The 27,568-nt window shown below is 40.4% G+C and overlaps 1 protein-coding gene across 4 annotated transcripts in view; it reads left to right on the top strand.

The window, feature by feature from the left end:
• Positions 1-27,568, top strand: part of svild (supervillin d) — an 88,244-nt gene that overhangs the window by 17,709 nt on the left and 42,967 nt on the right. For 3 of the 4 annotated variants that reach the window (XM_022668856.2, XM_022668854.2, XM_049464433.1), the window contains exons 2-3: positions 13,646-14,192; positions 25,607-25,641. In XM_022668856.2, the coding sequence (XP_022524577.2) occupies positions 13,801-14,192; positions 25,607-25,641 (427 nt within the window). In that variant the 5' untranslated portion in view covers positions 13,646-13,800. Of the gene's footprint in view, positions 1-13,645; positions 14,193-23,795; positions 24,110-25,606; positions 25,642-27,568 lie in introns of those variants that run through there. The other variant, XM_022668857.2, reaches the window with a different exon arrangement.

The raw sequence follows: 27,568 nt of genomic DNA, 5'->3' as shown, positions 1-27,568 counted from the left end.
CTCATCCCTAGTTCTGAATTTTCTCTCCGTTACGCGACCGTGGATTGTGCCATCGAAGCCATCAAGTTGGCCGGCAGAGGTGCTTGGCTGTCGAAGGCCGACATCATCTCAGCTTTTAAAATCCTACCCCTCCATCCTGACTCTTGGCACCTTTTTGGAGTCCGCTGGGACGATCAGTTTTACTTTTCCGTTCGCGTTGCTTTTGGGTGCAAAATCAGCCCAAAGCTTTTTGATTCCTTCGCTGAGGTGCTGTGCTGGATCTTGCTGAATAAACACAGGCTCCCGTTCGTGCTCCACCTCCTGGATGATTTTCTCGTCGTTGACTCACCTTCCTCGGCCCCCTCGCGGGGCCTCGACGCCGTGACCAGCACTTTCACTCGTCTCGGAGTCCCGATTTCGAAGGAGAAGACCGTGGGTCCCGCCACGTCCCTGGAGTTCCTCGGGATCATTCTCGACTCCGCTTCCTTCCAAGCTTCTCTTCCTCAGGAAAAGCTTAATCGCGTCACTTCTTTCATCTCCGACTTTCTCAGTTTTCCCACCCTTACTAAGCAGCAGCTTCTTTCCCTGATCGGCCACTTTAATTACGCTACCCAAATCATACCTCAGGGTCGTTCTTTCATCTCCCATCTCCTTCGCTTGTCTTCTTCTGTCCGATCCCTCCACCATTTCGTCACGCTCGACGAATACTGCACGTCGGAGCTCCGTTTCTGGCTCTCTCTCCTCCGCCACTGGAACGGGATCTCCTTTTTCTATGACGACGCAGCTTCCAGCCCTTCTGATGTTCAGCTGTTCACTGATGCTGCACCTTCCTCTGGTTTCGGCGGCTATTACGGCGGACGCTGGTTCGCCTCTGCCTGGCCGAAGCAATTTGTCCGCTCCGCTGCGCACCTGCGCGATTCTTCTGCGCTCTGGGAGATTTATCCTACAGTCGTCGCTGCCCTCCTTTGGGGACATGAATGGTCAGGAAAATCAATTTTACTCCATTCAGACAATCTCGCCGCGGTCCACATCATCAACAAAAGTCGATCAAAATCACTAGAAATAATGCCTTTTATCCGTCGCCTCACTTGGCACTCCATTAAGCATCAGTTCATAATTAAAGCTGTCCACATCCCAGGTTTATCCAACTCTATTGCTGACTCTCTTTCTCACTTTCAATTCCAGAAATTCAGATCCTTGGCTCCGCATGCAGACTGCAACCCAACGCCGGTACCTCCATTTTCACTAACTACACTACACCTAACCCCCGTCTGAACGAACTAATCCTCCAAGCACAACAAACCATCCTTTCAGCCGTTTCCCCACAGACACTCTACCTACTGGTCAAGCTGGAAAGCATACAAAAATTTCCACTCCACACATAATATATCTTTCCCTTCTCATCATCCATCCGTTATAGCAGCTTATATTACTTTCATTCACACTCAACATTCAGCCCGTTCCTCATCACTCAGAGTCCATCTGGCAGCTATCAATTTTTTCACTAAACTAATCACTGGCTTACCACACCCTTCCTCTAATCACCCTCAAATTTCCCTCCTCCTGAAAGGAATCCAAAAATCAGAAACTCCATCCTCACACGAACGAGCTCCCATCTCACCAGAAATCCTCCATCGTTGCATTCAAACCCTCCGATCAGGCTTTTACCCTCCGACAACATCCTCCACGCTCCAATCGCTATTTCTCCTGGCATACTTCGGATTCCTCAGATGCTCAGAATTCACTTCACTTAAAATCTCCCACAACTCCTTTTCATACCCCCTCATATCAGATCTCAGCATCCTGGACTCGGATACTCTCACCTTTAAAATCAAGCGAAGCAAAACTGACCAACTTGGCAAAACCACGATCCTCCATCTGTTTAAACTTGACTCACCCCTCAGCCCGTACGAACCACTCGTCCACCACCTAAATCTCCGGCTCTCTCAACAAGCATCACCTTCAGATCCTCTGTTCACTACGGAATCTGGTAGTATTATCACAAGGCACTGGTTCCACACACATTTCCGCCGCATCCTTTCAGTCAACGGTTACTCACCAGACCAATTCTCCGCCCACTCATTCCGCATCAGTGCAGCATCCAACGCCTCCAGACAAGGAATCCCCGAGCACGTCATCAAGCTTCTAGGACGGTGGTCTTCTCAGGCGTACCACTTATACATCCGTTCCAAACCAGACGATTTGAGACAGGCTCATCTCAAACTAGCTTCATTATAAGCTCCATATTTTGGGGATATAACTGCACGCTTCTTCTGCACGCAGTTCAGAACTCCAGCCCAAATTTCCCCGAGTTCCCTCCCCTTTTTTCTTCCTCCTTTTCTACTTCTATAAGGCGTGGTCCGCACTTAGCAAAATGATGTTATGTAATAACAAAAGTTTGGGAGAAGGACCACGCCCGAACTCTACGTTCTAACTCCACCCCGTATCAATCAACCGTCCTATAAATACCTCCCCTAACTAACTACCTCTCGTGACGAAAACTTCGCAACCCACCTCCTCCCCTACAACCCCCTTTTTCTACTCTTCCACTTCTCATTAAATAAAAAGGGGGGGATATAACTGCACGCTTCTTCAGCACGCAGTTCAGAACTCCAGCCCAAATTTCCCCGAGTTCCCTCCCCTTTTTTCTTCCTCCTTTTCTACTTCTATAAGGCGTGGTCCGCACTTAGCAAAATATATTTGAGAGCAAGGAACTGTTTAAATGGTCTAAATCAATTGTTTTATTTATTTTTTTGACATTTAGTAATTTGCACTCACATATTTCTCTTTCAAGCTTGATTCCTCAGGGGCAAGTGGGTGGAAATGGGCACTGAACAAGAAGGAAAATCAGGGAAGAACAATGCTACATTTTATTTCTTTTTGCATGAAAGACCAAGATCAAAGTTTAATTAATTTAATTAATTTATTAATAATTAATTTAATTGTTGTTCTTACCGTATTGCAATATATCTCTATATATTGAATCATAACCCCTGTGTCATGGTCTGTAGGTGTGATAGTGTACGTAGTCTAGAATTCTGGAGAAATAGCATCAAGTTTGCAGCAAGCATGTGGGAGTCCAAAGTCATGACAAACAGATGCTGTGGTGGCAATGACGCATCTGCGCTGACAGAGATTCACACAGTTCTATGCTTTTGGTGGGCCTTGGTTGACTCATCAGTCTTCATAGTGCTGAGCTGTGAGGACTGTGCCTTGCTGTAGTGTCATTAACTGTGTCATGTCCCGTCAATTGCCTTTTATTTATTCCATTTCCCTTTTTTATTCACTGGTGTTGATGGGAGCTGGTTCTTTTTCATTTATGACCTGATGCCTGGCCAAATAGGGCTGAGTGGATGGAATTAATCTTCAGCCTATAATTATAGGAAGGCCTTTGTGAAAGATTGTGGCGTTCCACACATGGACAAAGAATTAAGGCTAAATTAAAGGAATACTTAAGTACAGGGAGGCAATAGGGTTGAGATGTAATAGTGTAGTACTTTAAGATTGTGTATATTATAACAGATATATCCCATTACTTATTATTTCAAACATCCCATAAGTTAGATGGACTGGTAAAGGACTGGTGTTGGCACATTTAAACAAAACTTATTTCTAGTTAATCATGACTTATCTAGCCTGCATTAATGATTTAAGCCAGGTCAACTTTAATGATACCCCAATTCCATTATAACATAAATAAAAAGCATTTTATTAGTTAAATAAATATTCTAGCATTGGGGCTGGAGATGATCACAATTCAATTTGTTTCTCATTTGTTTTCACAAACATAAGATGTAATATAATGACATACTACTGCTTGTTTTTAAAAAGCCTACCATATACCACTTCAGTCTGGGTTACCATTGAAGGGTTAAATATAGGCTCATATCAGGTTCCTTTGTCGTACAGCTGTTTAATATTTGCCTTATATTTTATTTTGCCAATAAAATCTCCTTGAATCCTTATTTCAGGAGATTGCCAGTTTGAATCCTGTTCATGTAGCTTGCCATTGGCTACCGGAGCCCTGAGAGAGCACAATTGCCCTCTCTCTCTCTGGGTGGTTAGATGACCCTCTTTCCCCACATCACTTTAAAGGGTGATGTCGATCAGCACAAGGCGTCTGTGAGCTGATGTATCAGAACCAAGATGCTGCACTTTTCCTGAGCGCACTGTGATGCTGCTCGGTAATACTGCATCAGCAGCAGTTCAAAAAGAGGCGGTGGCTGACTTCATGTGTATCGGAGGAGGCATGTGCTAATCTTCAGCCTCCGGTTGGGGCATCACTAGTGATAGAGGGACTCCTAATAAGTGGGTTGGGTAATTGGCCTTGTTAATTGGAAGAAAATGGGATAAAACATTTAAATAAAATTATAAAAAAAAAAAAAATTGCCTTACAACCAGAAGACTGAAAGTTCAAATCCAATGATGTGGTCCAATGATGAGGTCTATTTTTGTTTTTGTGTTTTGCCTCATATTGTTTCAAATACGACTCAAATTGCAGGTTGTCAGTATTTGATTTATCATGCTCTTATCATGCTCTCTCTCTAATGATACCTGCAGTTGTTCAGTGTCTACAACACTTATGGAATCTGTGACATATTTAGAAAAGCATGTTTTTTTACTGTATTCTTCAACAGACATGCTTTTGTAATCTATGCAGCATATTGTTTTACATTGTCTTGTTAAAAAAGGCATGGATCTCATTTCTAGCCCTAAATTGCCCCTATGTTAACTTTTTTGGAATGTATTGCAGGTCTGAAATGCAGGAATAGATGTATATTAATATGAAATTAGGTTAATTAAGCAGTCAAAACATCTTGTTACACTTGACGATGAAATAAACACATTTGGTTCCTTAAGGAATCACCCCTTTTCCATTTCTAATAGAGATGTGTGAGTGTAAAGAACCTTTTAGTTGGTCAAGACCCTGATGTCTGACATCTGATAACACTCTTCTGTTCACAGGTAAGGAACAAAAATCCTATTGACTCAACACACATTTCAAATAAAACCAATGAGCCAGTGCTGAATGAACAGTGATTACTTATTAAACTGGAGTATTACTTTAAATAAGCCTATTTGTTCCTTTTTGCTGCTCTGGGGGCAGCTGTTTAAACAGCTACACCTCTACACAGTGCACAGATATCCAACATTGCGTAACCACCCCATAAAAACAGTTCTACACAACATCACCGAAGCCTGAAGCACCGTGGTGACCTCCAGCTGTCCTGGTCCGAGCGTAGATGTAGCTCAGGTTAGATAGATTAGGCCCAGCCAAACATAAGAAGTGTGATATGATGAGATACTATGGCAGTGTCTATGTGTCAAGACTTTAAGCTCTTAAAGCCTCAAGGTTTATCCTGCAGTACCGCACTAAGTCTCTTACCTCATACACACACTGCGTTATGTTTATAAGGGCAGGCTGCTACTTATCGAGGCTGGTGGTCCCCAGGCGCTGAAGAAAAGCAAACCCTGTCAGTCATGGAGCGGAAGGCCAAATGTGGCTCCAGTCGGTGTGTCCAGTGTCGGGGGAATACTAGTGCTGAAAGCAGGCCAGCGCTGCCCTCAGATCAACTAAGTTTGGATGTTGGATGGACACGGCTTAACTTGGTGGTCCTTGAAATTCAGGGAGCTCCCACAGTCTTGAGCTTCTTAAAAGCTTCCCATGGGCTGAACACAATGGCCCTGATATGAAATTACAGTCTGTCTTTCTACTGATGCTTTGGAGCATTAGAAACAGAGTGTAGATCCCAGACAACACAATTTTTAAAAATATGATTTTAATAATATTGTTTAATATTATTTTTGTATAGTTGTATATAATATGTATATAATTGTTGTACATTTGGGAAGAAGTTAGTAAAATAAAAATAATATTATAATCAAATTTATCCAACACAGTGGCTTGGAATTGGGGCCATTCTTGGCATATTGAGCAGTGGCTGCTTTAATAAATCGACAGTTTTTGAGAGTTTGAGATTTAAGCCCTCATTTTTATTCTGTAACCAATATGAACTATTTTATAAAGTTCCAAGAATCTTTTGTTATCCACTGTGATTTATTTTGTATCCACTATGTGATCACTATGTGATCTGCAGTTGGTCATTTGAGGGCAAGAAGTTCACATCTCTTGAGTTTATAATTTTTTTTTTCTATTTTTTTTTTTCCCATTTTCTCTCGAATTTACACAGCTAATTAATCAACCCAACTCAGTAGGACTCCCCCTATCAATAGTGATGCCCCAACACCAGGAGGGTAAAGACTAACACATGCCTCCTCCGATACATGTGAAGTCAGCCACCGGGTCTTTTTTCGAGCTGCTGCTGATGCAGCATTGCCGAGTAGCATCACAGCGCACTCGGAGGACAGTGCAGCGGCTCAGATCTGATACACCAGCTCACAGATGCCCTGTGCTGTGGAGATCACCTTAAGTGATGTGGGGAGAGAGCGCCATCTACACACCTGGAGGGAGCAAGGCCAGTTGTGCTCCCTCTGAGTGCCGACAGCTGATTGCAAAGCTGCATAAGCGGTGGTTTGAACCTGCGATCTCCCGCAGTCCCACGTCTAAAGCGTGGCAGCACTTTAGACGTCTTCGGAGTTTACAGTTAAGCCCCGTCTATGTTCAGTCTGTTTGTTTTTGTGCTTTATCTACTTGCAGATACTGCAACACAGTCTTTAACACGAGTAGCATTAACAGTACAGTATGTCCATTACCAAGAGAAAGTAGCAGCTACTGCACCATAATACAGCAACAAGTACAAGTCAATATTGTACTCTAAACACTGTAATTGGATTCACAGCACTATTCCGGTATAGTACTGCTTCCAGTAAACACAGATGTAAACCAGGATGAATCCAGTAAGAGGCAGGATATGAATGGGTTACAGTATACTCTCAGGATGTGACACAGTTGGCTATTGTTAAGACAGCTTCCTCTCTACGTCTGCAGCCTGCCCTCTCTAAGATGGGGTCAAAGGTCAGGGACACCCTGAGGCTCAGTGGACGGTCCTGCAGTGTGTTTAGATGAGAGCTTTGTTAGAGAGTGAAAGTGCTTTCAATTAGTCATAGTGAACTGCTGTTTTTAAGTACGCAATAAGCACTCAGTCAAATGTGATTACCATAGTGCTGTCAAGCTCATCGCTCCTTTGTTTAGTTCTTCTCAAGCTGCTGAAAGCCTTCAGCCTCCCCTATCAGTGTAAGCACTGATTACGCTGGTTATGTAAAAAGTGGGAGAAAACATGAGACGCTGTTTTTGCTGATATGCCTGACAGCTTTACAAATGACTCATACCTCTGCTTTTCTCTCCTTGTTGGGTAGAAAAAACGAGACACGCTTCCAAACGAGGCGAGTCCCCTTTTGTTTTTTTGGCTCTAAACGATGTAGCGGCTTGGTTTTCAGCCTTTCTAGGTAATGCTAGAACACACACAGTGGAGCCCGAGACGACTTTTAGAATTACGTACTCTTCTAATCATAGTTCCAGAATGGCTGTAAGAATCACTGAGGTCCTCCTGGGATTTGCTCAGTAAGGTCATTTGAGAGCTTTTGTGCTTTTGTTTTGGATTGGTTTTGGCGTTTTGTACTGGGCCCTATTAATCTTGTGGGAATGGGGGTGTGGAAATTAATACCCAAAGTTTAGATGTTTGTTATTATCCTATTTAAAGGGATAGAACATTTAAAGAGATGAAACATCTTGGATGTGTAGTTATGAATTGGCCTTAAAACTCCAGATCAAGGATGGTACAGTGTGTAAACTCTGGACTGAAGTGTACACAATTACAGAGGTTACAATTCAATATATCTATCTAATTGTATTGCAAAACTGCAAGGGGATATCTTGCATTTGTTTTCATAGAAATAATTTTTTCCCCCAATATATTACAGTCAAAACAATGGAATCTTATAGCAGAGGACAGATCTGTTATCTAGTGGGTGATGTGTAAATAAATCACTGTCTGCCACCAAACTTTACATGTTAACAAATAATTAGAAAAATGAATACTGTATTTTGTTGCCAAACAAAATATTATAGGACTTCAATATATTGATGTTTGTTTATAGATTTATTTCTTAATTATTTACACCCCTATTGACATATAAACTACATACAGTTTAGTTTGGACAGTCCTGGTCAGAAGATGTGTTACTATACTCTATAGTGATAATTAGGTCAGCTGGATGAGCCTCAAACCAGTCGAAAACGCACCTAAAATCATTCAGTCAGCATTGTGCCCTCATATATAAGACTTTGTCTTCTCAATCTGTATTTTATTTGTATTTAAGCCTCAGTTAGCTGACAGTTAGCTTACAAATCATCAGTACTTGTCAACTTTAGCTGCACCGAACTCTCTGGTACTCGGTGGATCTGTAGTCGAGCTTGCTGAGCAGAGGCTAGGTTAGCGAATGGGCTACAGTGGCACATCACAGAAAAAAAAGCGCAAGGATTTTTTTGTATCATTCAGTAGTTTATTGCTGATGTTTCACTCAGTCAGACTTGATTGTGTTTAGTAGTGGGGAACAAAATGTTTGCATGCTACCTAAGCTAATGCTGTCCAGCCTTTTTCTCCTAGTTTGTAGCAACCGTTTCTACATGATTCATAGAAAATCCTGTGAGCAAACAGAACTTTGTCTTTGGTAATTTTTTTTGGATAGTATGGAAACCAGGTAAACATAGCACCATCTGAGGTACTCATGACGTTAAGATATAACTCTTTGTGTGCAAGCTGAAGATTTTGCCATGGCCCTGAGAGTCATTTGACCTTAACAAGACCTCATAAGAGCTGGGCATGCTAAACAGCCCAAGAATTTCACCAAACTAGAAGCCTAGAAGCAAAGAACTAGAAGCCAGAAAGAATGTGACAAATATCTCCCAAACAAGAACACTCTTAGCAGCATACTAAAGGGATTATCTCTAGGCCCTTCAGGGTGCCTTAACTTTGGCTGTGGACCGTTTTCTTTTTTATGTAATCTTAAAATATTTAACTTATTTACAACTGTGCAGGCTATCATTCTTAAGATAATTTGAACACACTCAGAATCCCGAAATTACTTTACAGATAGAGCAGTGTGACCAAACTAGGAAAAAGGAGCACACTTTTCTTTTCCCATGAAGAGCAAGCTAACTCTAAGTAGTACATGTATATGTGCTGTTTTGGATGAAGCTGGATTTGAGAAACCTGGATAAGGGCTTTGGTCAGGGGTCTCTGAATTTCATTTACTTTTATTGGTATTAATGACGGTTAATCTGATGTGTAAATATTGCTTCAGGTTTTATATTTCACTGCTTAGTTAATTTGTTTCTTAAATCATTTTATTTCTCCTTTTTTCCTATTTTCTCTCGAATTTACACAGCCAATTACCCAACCCACTCTTTAGAACTTCCCCTGTCACTAGTAATGCCCCAACACACCAGGAGGGTAAAGACTAGCACATGCCTCCTCCGATACATATGAAGTCACAGCCACCGCTTCTTTTCCAACTGCTGCTGATGCAGCATTTCCGAGTAGCATCACAGCGCGCTCGGAGAAAAGCGCAGCGACTCAGTTCTGACACATCAGCTCACAGACGCCTTGTGCTGATCACACTTTGGAATGATGTGGGGAGAGGGCGCCATCTACCCACCCAGAAAGAGTAAGGCCAGTTGTGCTCTCTCAGGGCTTTGGTAGCTGATGGCAAGCTACATGAACAGGATGCGAACTGGCGATCTCCTCATTATAGTGGCAGCGCTTAGCCTGATGGACCGCTCAGAGCCCATAGTTTATTTATTTTTGAATGGATAGCCATTTAAAACAGAACTTAGTATACTCAAGATTATATATTTTAGACCTTAAACAAACATTAACATAATCAACTTGTTTAATTCTGAAGGAAAAAGAGAGATAAGAGGTTGAAAAATGGATTACAGTTTTTGTAATGAAAGTTGAACATTGTTTTTCTTAAAGTTTTTTTTATATACTATTTTATACTGCTTTGCTTGCAGTATCACATGTATTTTGAAAAAAATATATAATATATTATAACCTGTATTGTGATGTGTATCGTATTGGCAAGTACCTCTATTACACAGCTGTAGTGGTAAATGGTTTCTGGCAGGTTCTGACCTAAACCCATCATGCTGCTCTAGCATTAATCTTTTCAATCGTTTCAAGAGTCACTTCCTGCAGCATAGCGACACATTCATGAACTTACTCAGTGGCTGTTCAGTAACTCGAGTCTGGATTTTCAGTTCAGGTGAACACACACTGTCTGTCATGCAGGTTCCCCGTGGTGTTGCCCTGCCTCTGACCCACAGTGCCTCCCTCTACTGTTTACAGTTCAGCAGATGCTCCGGGGTGGTGCCAGCAGGCTGCTGGACTGCTGCAGTAGATTTACAAGGAGCAACGTTCACCGAAGACCCTTTAGAAGTGCTCTCCAGAGGCTGAGGTCATAGGCATTCCTTCCTCTCCTTTTACACCTTTCTGTGATTTCCCCGCTCCTCTTTTTATTTCTCCTTCGTTCCTCTACTTTTACAGTGTGCTGTTTCACCTCCTCTTGCAGGTTCTAGTCATCTTCAGCTTCTCTCATTCACTGTCTTTTTGCGCTTTTTCTGATGCACTCTGTTAGACAGGGACGAAATATTCTGCAACTGAAATTATTTAGCTGAAAATGGCAAAAAAGAAGTTTTGGTTAAGGGAAAAAAAAATGGAAAAGACTGAATAATTTATTCAAATGCTTCCAAACAGGTTACTGTACACAATGTGAAACCTCCACACTCTCTTTTTTATGCTTTTTGCATTATATTGGAATCATATTACCATAAGCAGGCAAAAAGGTCAATATTAATCTTTTTGGCAAATCCGCTGTAAAATCAGTTATTCTTTAATGGTTTCATCCAAAATCAAGGTTATCCTGCTTTTGTTGGAGTAACTGTCTCTACTGACAGAAAGGCTTTCTAGATTTTGGAGCATTGCTGTAAATGAGAACTCCAGTGTTAAATAGATTTTTGGTGTAGTAAAACATAATAAAGAGTTTTAAACTTTGTTGAATAGGCCACCTCCGCTCGATCCAGTGGTTTTGTGCTTTTTGCACAGCACTCATTACAATTTTTACATCGTTATCCAGGCTCAAAGTAGCTCAACCCCTCATTGGTAGAATCCGGAGAGCCCTGACATTTAAAATGGGGCATTTATAACTTTAAAACTGGACAAGAAGCTTGTTAAAAACAACTGTTTACAACCCTAATCTCCGGGCACCTCACTCACTGTACTGATCATGACTTTACTTTAAGATAGCAGCGCCTGGAGATAAGGTTATGCTACGGGTTGTAAACAGTGTTTTTTAATAAGCTTTATGTGTATTTTTAAAAGTTACTGTTCAGTTAAAGTTAAGCCTGGATAACGGTGTAAAAAGCGATTTATCTACAGGGGCATGTGGATGCCCTGAAGCATGCTGGGGGAAAAGGCACAAAATTACTGGATCTTGGAAAGCTGCAGGAGAGCGGGGGTGAGCTATTCAGCAAAGGTTAGTACTCTTCATCATGTTATACTACACCAAAAGTCAATTTTCCACTGGAGTTCTCCTTTAAGGGGTTGGCTTTCGATCATCACCCCACTGGATACTCTATAGAGCACGCTCTTTCCAAAGAAAACAGATTATTTTTTTCTAGTTTAAAGCTAGAGGGACTTTATACCCCTGTAGACCTCTACTGTCATTAGGAATGGTGCCAATATGTTGTATTTTTTGTTTATAGAGTGCTATTTAGTTGCCTGTACTCCTTTACAGGGACTACATGAGCCTTCTCAGAAGGCATGTCCAAAAATATTTGGACATAGTTTCTTTAAATATACAAAAAGAAAGCTCTATTTGAGATTGCTTTAAAACTAATATGTGATCATTTAGACATGCTAACTGGTGGACATATGCTTGCTTCTACTATGTGTTAGCTTCATTAACCAAGTAGCTCAAAGGCATTTTACCCTGTCTCTCCAGCTGTGCTCCCTCATCTTATCTGCTGCTCCTCTTCTCTTTTCCTACACTTCTATCTCTCCTCTCACTGTTTCCTTTTCTCTCCCTCTTTGTTCCTTTTCTTTATCTTATTCTCTTCTCTTTTCCTCCTTCAAACATATTTTAGTTTTTCTCTCGAGCCACATTTCTCCATTCTTTTCTTTCTCTCTTTTTCTGGACCTCTCCCTGAGTGTGAACTATTAAACGCAAGGTCCCAGATGTAGCCCATTAACCCCGCCCCGCCCCCTGCTAATACAAACACACCCACACTCTTTCTGCACACACTCCACACTCCATCAATCCCTCGCTGTAGTACACACACGTACACTCACACACATTCATGCTGCCACATGCTCCACTGCTTCTAACCAAGAGGGGACTGTGTGTACTGTAGTGCACACATGAGTGGAAGTTTGGTTGTAGACATGCAGCCACAAGCAGCTCCAGCAGCAAGGAATGGGTTCTTCTTGCGTAAACTGTGGGTTCTTGCAGAAGTAGTTGAGTTTTCTTGTTGAAAGGTTGGTTTCTTGCATGAAGAATGGGTTCTTCTTTCATAAAGAAGGGTGTGGTTTTATAAGATTTCTCCATTTTTCTTGCATTAAAAATGGGGTTTCTTGCATAAGGAATGAGTGTTTCCTGTATAAAAATGGCTTTTTGCACTTAGAATTGGTTAATATTGCATAAGTAATGGGTTTCTCTTGCAATTTGGTTGTTTGGTCTTTTCTTTTAGAAACAGTCTTGCATAAAGATTGGGTTCTTGCGTAAACAATGGGGTCTTCTTTTAGAAACATTGGGCTCGTCTTGTATAAAGAATGGGGTCTTCTAGAAACAGTGGGTTCTTCTTGCATAAAGATTGGGTTCTTGCATAAAGAATGTGGTTTTCTAAAAACAATGGGTTCTTCTTGCATAAAGATTGGGTTCTTGCATAAAGAATGGAATATTCTTCTAGAAACAGTATGTTCTTGCATAAAGAACATGTTATTTTTTTAGAAACAGTGCATGAAAAGAACGGGGTCTTCTTCTAGAAATAGTGGGTTCTTCTTGCATAGAGATTGGGTTCTTGCATGACGAATGGGGTGTTCTTTTAGAAACAGTGGGTTCTTGCATAAACATTGGGTTCTTGCAAAAAGAATGGGGTCTTCTTCTAGAAACAGTATGTTCTTGCATAAAAAATATTTTCTTCTTTTAGAAACAGTGCATGAAATGAATGGGTTCTTCTTTCTGGAACAGTGGGTGCCTGCGCAAATAATGGGTTCTTCTTGCATAAAGGTGTGTTGTTCTTCTGGAAAAAGCGGGTTCTTGCATAAAGAATGGATACTTCTTGCACAAAACCTGTGTTTGTCATGGGAGTGTGCTGTTTGTGGCGTAGTGGTATTGTGCCTTTGTCTTCGGATTATCCCTAATAGGAGAAACTCTCTTCTCCTCTCTCTCTCTCTCTCTCACTCTCTCTCTCTCTCTCTCTCTCTCTCTCTCTCTGCTGTGAATGTGAAGGTAACATGAGAAGCGCAGCTTTTGCTGGGCAATGCTCAGAGTAGGAGTGGACTGCGTTGACTGAGCTTGTACTGTGTGCACAAGTGCTTGGGTTTAGTGGGCACTTAGCAACCTAAGGTTTCTCAGTAGAGACTAGATGTTCCAGATGTTCTTGATGGCTGATAAAATTTTGTTCTTTTTCCTTTTTTCTTTGCAGTGAGATGATTTGAGTAAAAGGCATCAAGAAGTTCATCAAGAAATAACCTGGCATTCCAGCTTTTTAAGCAGTGGACCCCCGTGGCTGATTTGGTGTGATTTTTTTTGCGTTTGAACACTGAAGGACCTGTAGCTTTCTGTTGAATCTGAGAGCTGATGGATGCAGTGGAGACTTTACAGGGCTCCTCACTGGAGTCTAAAGCAGAACGCATTGCCCGCTACAAGGCTGAAAGGCGGCGGGAACTAGCCGAACGCTATGCTAACCTGGAGGACATCTCCTCCAAATACACCAGGAGGGACAGACAACACCGGGACACCTCAGAGGCCTCCGACACATCAGCATCCAGCTCAGAGCAGAAGCCCAAGGAGGCGTCTTACTCTGTGCGGAGTCAGCTGACTGAATCTGGCACCAGGGCAGGTGGGAAGGAGGTACGGAGCGAATCCGACTGGAAGCAGGAGGAAGAACTTTCTGGATCAGCCTCCAAACCAACCTCTCACACATGCAGTAGTGAGACCCAGCAGGGAACCAGATTGGAAGCTCGACACCAGTGAGTTAATGTCTTCTGTTTATTCTGTACTAAATGTTTGTGGATATTTTGTAGTTTATAACTTAGTGTTAAGCATTCATTTAAAAAGCACATTCGTTTAAGAAAGAATTTAAGTAATTTGACAGGTTACGAGGAATGAAATAGCAGTTAAATTTGCTTACGTACCTGAATATTACATTTTACACTAGTCTTTTTGGGGGAATTTTATAATTTTTAATCATTTATTGTGACACCAGGTATTGCAATGACTGCAGTGCAAATGTAGCAATTTCCTTTGAGGACTGTTTGGCTGAGTGCTGCATAGTATCAGTCATTTCAGCATCGTTGTTGCAATGTTGGGCATGTACAATAGTCATGTCACAGGATGCGGCATGTCATGTAAGGCAAATTTAACTAAATATAACATCATTAATATTAATATACAGCTCTGTAAAAAATTGCATGTCCAAATATCTGTGAACACACCTTTTAACGAATGCATTCAGATACTATTATACGTTGCACTCATTGCAACCCCAGATGTGCAAATATTAACATAGAGCTTGTCTAGTTTCTGTAGTGAAGTACTGCCAATAGAACATTACTAAATGGGCAAAAGTGTTGGGACACCTTTTCACAAAGTTTGTATCTTGCTTTTGTTGAAGCAATTGTAAAATGCAATGCAATGAAAATGGGCTGAATGCATTCATTATTAGAAGGGTACTAAATATTAGCAATTATAATACAGACATTTTTTAATAGACAAAAGTCTGTCACCTATATATATTGTTTTGAGTATCAGTTACAAAATGTGCATTGCTTGACCCCTAATGAACATATTGCGCTTAAAAGAGGCCATATCTCAGGTCATGGTGAGTGTTACTTGGAGCTCGGCCGGGCCATGTCCTGCTGTTGTGACATCTGAGCTATTTATTTTTACAACCTCTGGCTGTGGAATGTTTCAAGTTCTTCATTCTAAGTAAATGCATATGAACTCCTGAGAAGTGCAGGGTGACATAAATTGTCCAGACTGGAATACATTGCTCGATATGCCGAATGAGGAAAGAAGGGATGAGGCTGTTCTCTCCTTGTTTAGGGCTGTTGCTCGCTAATGAAGCAGCAAAACAGAGCAGCTCTCAGGCCTGTTGGGTCCTGAGTCAGCCCTTAAGCTATGAAGATGAGTTTGGAGTTGTGCAAGAGCTGCTTGGATGTGTAAAAGTACTGCATTGTTTTTACTGTTACTGATTCACTGTCCAATTTCCTGTTTTCTCTGTATACTATAAAATGAAAACACATGATCATCATATTATCATGGACTTGGTCTATATGGACAAAATTTACAACGCAACATATTTCTTAACTTTGCTTAATACAATATCGTATAAAAGTATAAAAAATCATCTCTCGATATTTAAATAATTTTTTTACGGTATTTATCACAATATTTTGACAGACAAAATTCCTTAGCAGTGGCAAAGTTAAAAACTGCTATTCAAATACTTACCTGCATAGTACAATGAAGCTCACTGTAATAAAATGTGCAGTAAGGTTAGTGTTCTTTAAGGACCGATGATATCCTGATGATATCCTAAATTTTGTGAAATGTATAGGCGCACCTTTCTAACCTTTCTATAACCCAGGTGGCATAACAAACAAATCTCTTCTTAAACAAAGTTAAGAAATATGGGTAAAATCCATATAACAAAGTAGACCCATAAAAGAAAAATTAATGACTCCTTAAGACAAACTTAGGCAACATGTAGTGTAAAATACTCCACTAAGTTGTCCTAACATAAGATAATTTAGCATTATAACACTCCCTAAGTCTGCTGAGGCTGGCTGCTAGCATTGTGGCTAAACTACTCCAATACTGCTAAGTAAAGCTGCTATGTCTGTTAGCTCTGCAGCTTTATCTCAATTGAGCCCAGCTTTTAGCCTCGTGGCTAACATGCTATTCTAGGCTTTAAAAAATAACAAAATGATACACAGATCAAATCAAACAGTAAGACTTACTGTGTAATCTTTCAGAAAATCCAAGTTTAGTCTTATAACAGCCATCCAGTGCGTTTACTAGTCTGTTAATGCTTTAGGGTAATTGTTATTCTGTCACACTGAGATATTTTATGAGATGGTTATCACACTGAGGAAATTTTTATTCCGTTAATGCAGTTAGCCTGTGTTGGGCTGTGTGAAGTGTAGACTTGCTCCAGATTCTAACTCGGAACCGAGGTGTCATGTTTGTGACTTGTGTGTACATGGTGACTCACACTCATTGCTTTTGAGCAGAGTGTGACTATTGTGAGCAGAGTGAAAATGACAGCCTGTCAGTGTCAGTTACTGTTTCAGGCTGTTATTATGTGAGGAACCTGCCAGTCCTGCTGTCGCACATCTACGGCTCTTCCGAAAAGACTTTGTAGGCTGGCTGCATAAATCAGATGCTTAACTTGGCAGGTAAACTAATAGGTCAGAATAGCGTCAGAGCAACAGAATGTCAACATGGAACGCTTTGACAAAAAGAAAGAGCCAAAAATGTTTTTGGGAATGAGGATAATACTAAAACACTCAGGGCCAAAATAGTGCTATGCAGTATGTAGGGATTATGTGTTGTCCCAAAATAATATATTGATTCAAAATACTAAATTAAAACAGTAGCCCAATTACAGCTTTGCTGAAGCATGCCCAGACCATTACAGATCTTCCACCAAATTTCACAGTAGGCGCAAGACACTTGTACACCCCTGCAGGTCTCCATCTAATCATAAATTTGATGGCCAGGTGTTGATCAAAGCTGAAAATTGGACTCATCAGAGAAAATGATCTTACTCCAGTCCTCTGCTTGAATTGTTGTGCCAGGAGGGGAATAAGGTCACCCAAAAGCAGTGTGAAAGACTTGTGGAGAGCATGCCAAGATTCATGAAAGAAAATTTCTGAACTGTTAAAACATTAGCATTGTTGTTTCCAATTTTTTCTAAAATCAATCCCTTAGCAACCACATAGCAACCAATGTGCAACCCCTATTATTATTACTATTGAAATCCAATAGCAACAGCATAACAACCACTTGCATTACTTTTGGTGGTCTGTGATTCCTTAAAGGATCATATACATTAAATTACATCACGCCATAGCATCAGGAACCTTACATAAAATGTTACATTTCTAAAATGATGTCTTCATGATAGAGAATGGCAGTATCGACTTGTGCTACATTTTTTTATCACACCGACAGTATATTTTTTAAGGATGTTAAGAACCATCAGTTCTTAAAGATCACTGACCCAACTGCATGTTTTATTACAAAGAATGTAATTAAAACAGCTTAATCTGTATTGAAAAATGACTGTGCTCAGTAAGGAATGGTGTTTAAATTGTAGACTTTAAGTGTCTGTCACCACTAAAGCATTTTGCTGTGATCATGTGTATCATGGTCAATGTTGTGTATTGTGAAAATGTTTGGAAATATTGTGATTCAGTATATTTACCATATCGCACAGGCCTACTTCATGATGATCTCCATATTTAAACAGGAGCATATTGTGGTGGTGCATGCATGCAGCCATACAGCTGTCTTTTAACCCAGTCTGACTGAGAAGGAGTAAATTTATAGTCTACTGGATTCAGTGTGTATGACACAGGCTGCAAATATGCACAGTCTTTCCCAGCTCTGTATTCCTCAGAGAGTGACTGTGAGCGGAGAGCAGCAGATATCAGGTGTGTTCCCAGGTCAGGTGGTTTGGAAACGTTCACTGGTAGACTGAAGTGATGACGTGATGCTCTGGCGTGGGTCTGCTAATGTTCAGCCTGGTTTAGAGTGAGATGAATGTTGACTCTGTGCTGTGTGTGTGTGTGTGTGTGTTATGTGTCTTGCTTTTACAGCTGGTAATCAGTGCAGTGTGACACTCTTTTGCTCACTGTGGTTTAGTAAACTTGGACTTTCTGAGGGAAATTTGGACACCGTTTACACCTGGTTGCTTCATGTGACTCATACCTGGATTGTTTCCTGATGAGATTGTATCCACATGCATTTATACTTTGGCCCAATCCCATTTCACCCCTTGGCCCTACCACTAACCCCCGACACCTTGTTTTCGAGTATAGGTGAAATCCTTCCCTTATGAATTGAGACAACCCTTCAAGGACCCGATCGTCATCAGAATGACAGAACATGTGACTTAAATTATTCTGATCTGAAATAAACCAATTTATTACAGTTATTAGGGTGACAAACTGGTTTCCAACACTGGTCCTGGAGCAGATAATGTGTTACGAGAAACCACTGGTATATCACAATGATGTTCGTCAATGAACAATAAACAAATAACAATTAATAAATAACAGTGCTTTATTACCAGGCTACTAGTAGTTGTGTGTGGGTGACCCTGCTGGGCTGATATGATAGCAGTGGAGTGCTGTAGTTCAGTAACCTATCTGCTGGTTAACTTTGGTGCATTGTATGTCTTTAGAAAGAGGGGAAGATGGTGCAGAAATGGATTATTATTTGCCATTCTTTAGTTCCTCTGTGATGGGGAGCAGAAATTAGCTTTGGGTAGCATTGCACCATTTACGGTGGAAATGGAAAGTTAGCTAGAACTACTAGCAATTTTTTATGCTTGGCCATAAAACATTGAAATTACACATTAAACTATAGTAATATAGTGCTAATCATCACTTTTAACAAGGAAAATACTTACATATAACTTAATACATACATATAGAATTATAACCTTAGGATAAACACTGCAATATGCAGCTATAATTATTAGTGATTGTTCTGTGTTAAGTTTTCAATACCAATAACAATATGTAAGTTAACCATTAGCTGTTACCTTAGGAGATGTCCATCTTGTAGGTGAGACTGAACACTGACCAGTGTGCTCATGGCAAGGCAACGTGAATTCAATTGGAGTTCGATCGAGGCCTGATAGTGGGTGCAAATGGATGAGACATTCTATTTCTGAAGTTGTGTGTGCATTTAGAATTTCTGGATGCACAGTGTGTACCAGGTATATGTCATCATCTCACCCCCCACAGTAGACAGATCAGTCAGATAGTCTCTGATCTGCAGCGTCATCAGGTCTAAGATGATCTAGTGTGTGCAGCTGAAATAGAGGTGTATAAACAGTAATGGTTGTGCCATCTTTTATTTCTCCATCTCCTCAGTGTTTACACAACAGTGTTGTGGTTGCACCTCAACGAGCTCAGCTGAAATCAGCCTGGCCCACAGGAATGACAATGATCATGCAAAAAACACTCACATTATGAGGTCAGGCCACCTCTCAGTGAGAGCTGTTAGTGCAGATGTTTTGACTGTTGATGTGGGGTACTGCTGTGCCCTCACCCGCATCAAACCAGCACAAACTCACCGTGGCAACATGAAAGAAAAGCATCAAAGGCCATGTAATATGAGCATGCTTAAAGCTGTAGTGAATCTGAGGAAAGTGAAAGTGTGGGATGGCCTATCGCCCTTTATGTGCGACCCTGCCCTTCTTTTTTTTTTTTGGTTACTCATCCAGCATGTCTAACTGACCTCAGCTGCCATTCTGTAGATAGTTTGCAGAGCAAAGGCATCGGTACTTTAAACACTTCTATATTTCAGTTATTTGTTTAAAGACGCATTACTCTGTCAGTACTAGGACTAAACATGGAATTAGTTTGTAAGTTAAGTAAAGTGTTTTTTACTTATAACACTAAGTGTGAGTTTATGTGATTTTACCAAATTGAAAAATTGAAAATCTCTGGAATATAATCAAGAAGATGGATGATCACAAGACATCAAACCAAGCTCCTTGAAGTTTTGCACCAGAAGTGGCATAACGTTATCCAAAAGCAGTGTGTAAGACTGGTGGAGGAAAACATGCCAAGATGCATAAAACTGTGATTAAAAGCCAGGGTTATTCCAAGTATTGTTTCCTGAACTCTTAAAACTTTACGAAAATGAACTTGTTTTTTTTGTTGCATTATTTGAGATCTGAAAGCTCTGCATGATTGTGAGTGCCTCAATTTAAATGCAGAGGACCCTCGAAATTCTACCAATAAGGTGTGAAGTTTATAAACATAAAGATTTCAGTCAATATTTCATCAATATTTAGTGGAAAAACTCTGGTTTTTAATTACAGTTTTCATGCATCTTGGCATGTTCTCCTCCACCAGTCTTAGACACTGCTTTTGGCTAACTTTATGCCACTCCTGGTGCAAATATTCAAGCAGTTGGTTTGATGGCTTGTGATCCTCCATCTTCCTCTATATTCCCCTATATTACAATTTGGTAAAATAAAAAAAACTAATAATTTTAAGGGGTCTCTTATTTGTTTTTCAGAGCTGTACTTGCAGGAAGATTGTTGTCTTTTTAAAAAATAGAATAGCAACATTTTAAATTTATTTTTAGTCTAAAGTGCAGGGATTGATGCACAGGATGTTTTTAAAGTAAAAAAACACCCATAAAAATATACAAGTTTTGACAGACTAAGACCCTATTTTAGACACAAGCTGTGGCTGAAAAGGAAAACCTGTTAAGCCATGTTTCCTTGTGTCTATAATTGGATCACTGTCTGCCAAACCAGTTTTCTTTTATTGCAATAAATGGGCTGTTTGCTTACACTTAAGACTTCCTAATGTCGAGCCTGTACCTTAACAAACGTAATTTAAGTTTACAAGACAGAACATTAAATATTTTTTGTTTAATGTGTTCTGTCACATGTAAGAAACACATTTCAGATTTTTTATGATATTTTCCATATTGTCTCTTTCTACTGTTGTCATTGTAAATAATTTTTGTTCTATGCATGTAACCTATATCAAATATAGCATTGCTGTCTTTCTGTTTCTTATCAGCTCCAGTTAGTTCAAAAATGTGTGTGCGTGCACAAGTGCGTGCGTGAGTGTGTGAGAGAGAGTGCATGCGTGTTGTAAAAACAGAGTGTCATGATGTTGTATTTCTCTAGTTCTTTCAGCACGTTTCTCTGTGTGCTGATTTATTACTCTGTCTTTGCTCCTGCTGCCCTTCTCATCCTTTCTCCTCTTTCCTGGTCTGTCAACTGTTGGTCAAGGTGTGTACAGATGTAACCTTTGACCTCCCCTGAGGCCTGGTGGGCTGTCAAGTTCAGATTCATGGCCATCAGTTTATCAGCTTTCTCCAGACTCTTCTTTCATTTCTCTTGTTTTTCCCTTTTCTCTTTTCTCTCACCTGTCTCTGCTGAAGCATAATGACATCAGTAAAATAACAACAACATCGGGGGCTTCACGTGTTCCAGCAGGCTAAGCGCTGCCACTATGATCAGGAGATCACTGGTTCGAATCCTGGCCATGTAGCTTGCAATCAGCTACCGGAGCCCTGAGAGGGCACAATTGGTCTTGCTCTCTCTGGGTGGGTAGATGGCGCTCGCTCCCCACATCACTCCAAAGGGTGATGTCGATCAGCACAAGGTGTCTGTGATCTGGTGTATCAGAACCGAGTCGCTGCAATTTCCTCAGAGTGCGCTGTAATGCTACTCAGCAATGCTGCATCAGCAGTAGTTCAAAAAGAGGCGATGGCTGATTTCACATCTATTGGAGGAGGTATGTGTTAGTCTTCACCCTCCTGGTGTTGGGGCATCACTAGTGATAAGAGGAGTCCAAATGAGTGGGTTGGCTGAGTAAATTAGGGAGAAAATGAAAAAAAAAATAGAAAATCCAATTATATAAAATTATATAGAAAACAACATATATAAAAGCAGCAGATAAAACTATATGAAGTAAAAAAATATAACTAAATGAACTAAGCTTTGTGGAGATATTTTGATTTATGAAATGTTAATATATGTTTTTGACACATTTTGGACAAAATGTATTTTGGTTGTCCTTAAAACTTCTCCAAATCTTTTCTCATCTGAGTTTAATAGAGTTATTTCTGGTTCTCATTATATCAACACCTGGTTTGGTAAATTGGTGAATTTTGTAAATCAGGTGAGCTTCTGATGGAACTGAACATATACACATGCTTGCTGAGGAGCATCCAGGAGAAATCTGGAACACTTTGTTCTTCAGCTTGGCTCACAGGTTATAACATACTTAGTTAAAATTAGAAAAATGGCTATGTTTTACTGTATGTATGTTTATTTGCATCTGACAAATCAACACTCGTATTGCTAAGATAAATGGATCTATTTTATTTTATATATTGTCACGGTCACATTTTTGTCTGACACAAGATTTTTGTGAAACAGCAATGATATGAGGCATACGGTGAAGTTGTGTTATTGAGTGTGTGACACCTCCATCTACAATACATGTCTTCCTGTCCTCAAATTGTTCTCATTGTTTGATGCTCTGACTGTAACTTAAGCCTGGATCACTGTGGGAAACTCTTTAAAGGTCTGGGAATGGAAGCTTTCTTGGTTAAGCTCAGGCTGTTTATTTCGTGCTTTGTGGTGGATCATGTTTGCAGCAGTGTGTTGATAGTTCTGCAATGGTGGTGAATGTAGAGCTGTGTGTGTGTGTGTGTGTGTGTGTGTGGTGCTGGAGATATTGTGTTTCCTCTTTTGTAATCTTTTGCAAAAGCTTATTGCAGTGTTGCGCTGGCTGGGCGATGCCGTTGACACGTCGACTGTGAGATGCATCAGTCCTCCTGAGTCAGCCGTTTAATTCCCCCGTGTTAAATTTGTCACGCTAATGTTGGTCGTTCAGTTGAATTGGCCTGCAGGCAGCTGCTCCTCATCAGGTGCTGTATCTGCAAGGTATCTCCTGGTCCTTAGAGACAGATCTGTGGGTCAGGAGCCAAACAGATGTAAGAAAGCCTTGTTGTAATGGAACTCAGCTGAGTCTCGTTGGCAGAATCCTTTGCGATTAGTCTTACTCTGAAATCCTCACAGCAGTGTGTGAACGTTTGACCAGAGCAGTTCCCTTGACCTAATCTGAGCTTGTTTGGGGATTTCTGCTGAAAATGTGTCTCATAAAACACAGTTCTGAAGTGTTAAAATCTGGTCTGACCACACTCAAAGCTCTCGTAAAATGGTCAATATACGCAGTGACTCCCCTTCTTTGTGGAATTCAGCTAGAAAAACAGTGCATATGGATTCTGATGTTCAGAAGCAGTCATATACAGCTCTGGAAAAATTAGGAGAACAATTAGTGCTGGGCGGTATACCGGTTCAGACGGTCAGATAGTGCTCTGCTCAAGCACCAATCAGAATGCTCCATTATGACGTCACATCAATGTCAAAAGTCGGGCGCAAAAATACCAGGTGAAAAAAAAATAACCAGCGTGTTTTAATATTTTGCGTGTGTAAATTAACTTCTTGTGAGCGCATATGTGAAGCTCGCGAGCTTCCCTTTACTTCTCTAAGGTGTTTATTTTCCTCTCGAGTTCACAGTTCTCCTCGCGCGCTGTGTGAATTACCTGCGGCTGATGTTTTTGCTCCAGGAGGCTTTTGCGTTAAAGTTTTGAAAGGCGTGGTTTTGACAATTTGGGGGCGGGGTCAGGGTCGCCTCCCTCAGCGAATGCTATTGGCTGATATCTCCACGGGTTGTGACGGACCGCCTACCTCCAACAGTCGGAAGAGGGCGGAGAAAAAAAGGCCAGCTGGAGAGTTAGCTAACTGGCTATGCTAACATCCAAACAACCCGCACTCTGGCGCTGTTAGTCCGGGTTTAGTGTTTGGAATGACTCTCTCTCTCGTTTAGTGCCCGGAGTGACCGGCCCTCTTGTTTAGCGCCTGGAGTGACCTGCGCTGAACGAGCTAGTCATTTTACGAACGAATAGTAATTTTTTTCACCTGATATTTTTGGGCCCCCGACTTTTGACATTGATGTGACGCCATACTCCAGCAATTACTAAGCACTGGCGCCACCTGGACCAGAGTTGAGGAGAAGCAGGAGTGGAAGGATGTTAGTGGAGAAGTTTTGGATGGTTCAACGACTTTACAACGGACATTATCATCTGTTTATCGAGCGTCCATAAGACTGTAAGTGTTTATTAATGTGTTTGGATGTATTTAGCGGTGTATGGAGTGCTGGTCTTTGCTTTGTCGCCGCGTAGCCTCGCCCCCCCCATTCCCGCTTTTGCGGTTTAACCTGCAGAGCGGAGAAGTATAAACGCGCTGTGCTCTGGATAGGTGTAGACTACGACATAGGTTAACATTAGCAGCTAAATCACACTCGTCCCTTACTCCATCCTGCCTAAAAACAGCAATTTATCCCCCAAACAAGCCCAGAAACGGTCCAGAATACAGAACCATTTATTCAGCAAGTGATAAAAGCGCGGATACGAGGTGAGCAGTACCTATAGCCCCGTTTAAATATACTAATACTATAGCTTGAAGGATACTATTGTTACACACCGAATGTAAGTTATTTGTTAGCTGGAGAAAGAAGGGAATTGTGGCTGATTTTAATACTGTACGGCCTTTAATGTCTTAAACTGTTTATTAAAATATTTAGTTTTGTAAAGGAAGTCGTGTTAAAGTTGTTGGCCTGTCTCTTTTTAAGGTCTACTATTTACATTCTTTAGCTGTTTTCCTTATATATTGTGTAATTTTGTGGGACGAAGTAAACCCAATACTAATCAAAGTCTTAATTTAAAGCATTAGTGTTTTATATATTATATGCACTCCCAACGGCAACAGTAAGTCACAGACCTATATAAAAACCCTGTCATGCAAATAAATATATAAATAAATAATAAAAAAAAATCCCGTGAAATCCCGTGAACCGTCAGAATTTGAAAAATTCCCTGATATGCATTTTTGGTCATACCACCCAGCACTAAGACCACTTCAGTTTCTGAATTAGTTTCTCTGATTTTGCTATTTATATGTATATGTTTGAGTAAAATGTACATTGCTGTTTTATTTTATAAACTACAGACGATATTTCTTCCCATATATCATGCCATATCACCCACCCCTTATTATCATGTATGGTACTTCTTTTCTTTTTTTTCCCTTTTTTTTTTTTTTTTGCAAAAGAAAAAAACACAGTTTTTATTTCCCATAATATATCTACAAGAGAGATTTATTTTACTTCAATCCTGGATATTTGGAGATATATGGAATGCATTATTAGTATCATGATAATTTGGATCATTGACTTCTATAACATAATACCTTGATATTATTTTAGGACCATATGGCCCACCCCTACATGACATAGCCATGTAGTTTGAATGAGTAAGCCACTGGTCTCAGTCAGGTGGTTCAAGGTGTCAGGCTCAAAAAAAAGTATTTTGGAGTAATTAATTAAATAAATAAAAATATGTATTCTTGTATATTTGTCATGTTCTGTTTTGTTGCCTATGTTTTGTAAAGCAGAAAGCAATTTAAATTTAATTTAATCCACATTTCCCCGTGCCTAATAACACCGTGGTAAAATCTCTGGAACTCGTGGCCCTCTCATGGCTTTAATGTGCTGAGCTGCTTCTGTATCTGAGTGACCTCACTAATCTCTGCCTCTCTTTTTCACAGTCTGCCGAGCGCGGAGGAAGTCAAGACGCCAAAGGGTAAGTCTCTTCCCTTTCAGGCCCTTCAAAGACTCCTTTGTGAGGCATGGGGCTCCTTTCTTTCTCCCTCTCCTTTCTTCATTGTGTTCCCAGTGTCAATTTCTGTCCTAAGTTAATAGGAAGAGGAGTTCACTGTCTCCCCAAACAGCCGAAACGAGAGACGAGGCGATAGTGCAGACCAGGATAGAGTGAAACTAAATGCACAGACACGTTCCACCTCGTGGACCTTTTATCTACACTATAAAAGAGCAGGGTCTTGTCTTTGCACACCTGAGGGTTTTCTCGTCACCTCAAAGCACTTACGAGGTGCCATATTGCTTATGATGAGACCTGTTAACTGCAAGCTTAGCAATGGTGATAAGTTCCCTGACCACAATAACAGCTATAAGCAATAAGCACAATAAATATAAGGTATCTAAAATTACATGTAAAAAAACCCTCATATCTCTAAAATGGCACAATTAAAATAATGTTGCACAAAGCATGCAGAAGAATCTTTTTAAACTGGGCGGGTGCGATGCGCCCTCCTTGTAGAGTGGATGAATCCAATTCCAGGTTATGTTCAGTCGAGCACTTAAGGTAGTCATTTTTCTGAGGGAGGGAAAGACTGTCCTCATTCTCTTGCTCATTCTCTCACACACATCACATACACACGTATAAAGTTGACGTATAATACAGTAATGGTATCGTGGCATGGCCAGGCTCCCGGGGTTGCCATTAGGGAACCCCCTCTTTGGCAGGTCTGGGTAAGTGTTTGAATGAAACACGTGCTCATGATATATTTTTTTAAAACCCATTTGAAGCTGTGAGCGCTCTGCTCCAGTGGAACAGATGAGCGGGTTTTCTGCACACATGGGTGGAAAATATCTCCTACAGGAGCAGGAATGCTAACTCGCCACATGCATTTTCATTACGCAGGAGGAAAGAAGTGAGAGAAAGGGAGCAGTCAAGAATTAAATTGGCATTTTTAAAGTGACATTTTTTGGGAAGGTTTGGTGTGAATTTTTATCACAATTTTTCATCAGTTCTCTGGGGTGTAGAATTGTTATTCCCAAGCTTCAGAACTTTTAGAGGAGGCCAAACTCTGTTCACACACTCTGTCAGCAGGAGTATATTTCATTATTAATCCAATATTTATTCAAGTAAAATCTGATCTTTGCACAAAGCAAGAACCTTGGTTGGACCAGAGGTTGAGTGTAGAGAAAAAAAAGGCCAACAAATTAATTAACCTGGACAAACTAATGATTAATATTAATATTATTTTATTATGCAACAACACAGGTGTTGTAAATATTTGTATTTGGTTAATTCAGTTCATCTATAACGAATTCTGTTTCCACCAAAAAGGGGAAAAAAAGACACTCCAAGCTGACAAGGCCAATCTAGCACCAACTAAGCTGACTGCTGACTACACATAAAATATGCTATGAACATACTGTAGCTTCTTCAAAGCAGTCAGGAACTGCAGGAGCCTGGAAATATGTAAAACATTGTAGTATACAAAGTCAAGAACATTTACTTTGTAGGTATTGTAGTAGTGAATAAGTGAATAAACTAAATGCAGATTGTGAAATTAGATCATAGCTTGGCACTGGGTTGATATTGGCTATGTAAAGCACGTTAAACAATGTTAATGACAAAAGTAAATAGAAGTATCTCATGTATTGTATTGCATTATTTGTATAAAATCCAATCACCCTTAGAGCAAAGGTTCTGTTTATTTATAACAGTGGTAGCTATTTCTTTGCTAATAGGAGATATTTAAATATTTAAAAATGCTCCTTTAAAATATCTGATATGCAGAAAAGAAATCTCTCAAACTGATTTATCAGTAGTAATAAACTGATGGTGAGAAATGAGGCTATTCTTTGCTTAAGTACTGTTGTTTACTTGCTGTTATGGCTGGACAATAATTCAGTGTCCGTAT

The sequence above is a fragment of the Astyanax mexicanus genome, chromosome 15 (genome assembly GCF_023375975.1).
Source record: "Astyanax mexicanus isolate ESR-SI-001 chromosome 15, AstMex3_surface, whole genome shotgun sequence".
In the NCBI taxonomy this organism is placed as follows: domain Eukaryota; kingdom Metazoa; phylum Chordata; class Actinopteri; order Characiformes; family Acestrorhamphidae; genus Astyanax; species Astyanax mexicanus.
The sequence above is the reverse complement of the archived record's forward strand: the minus strand, read 5'-3'. Positions and strand labels throughout refer to the sequence as shown.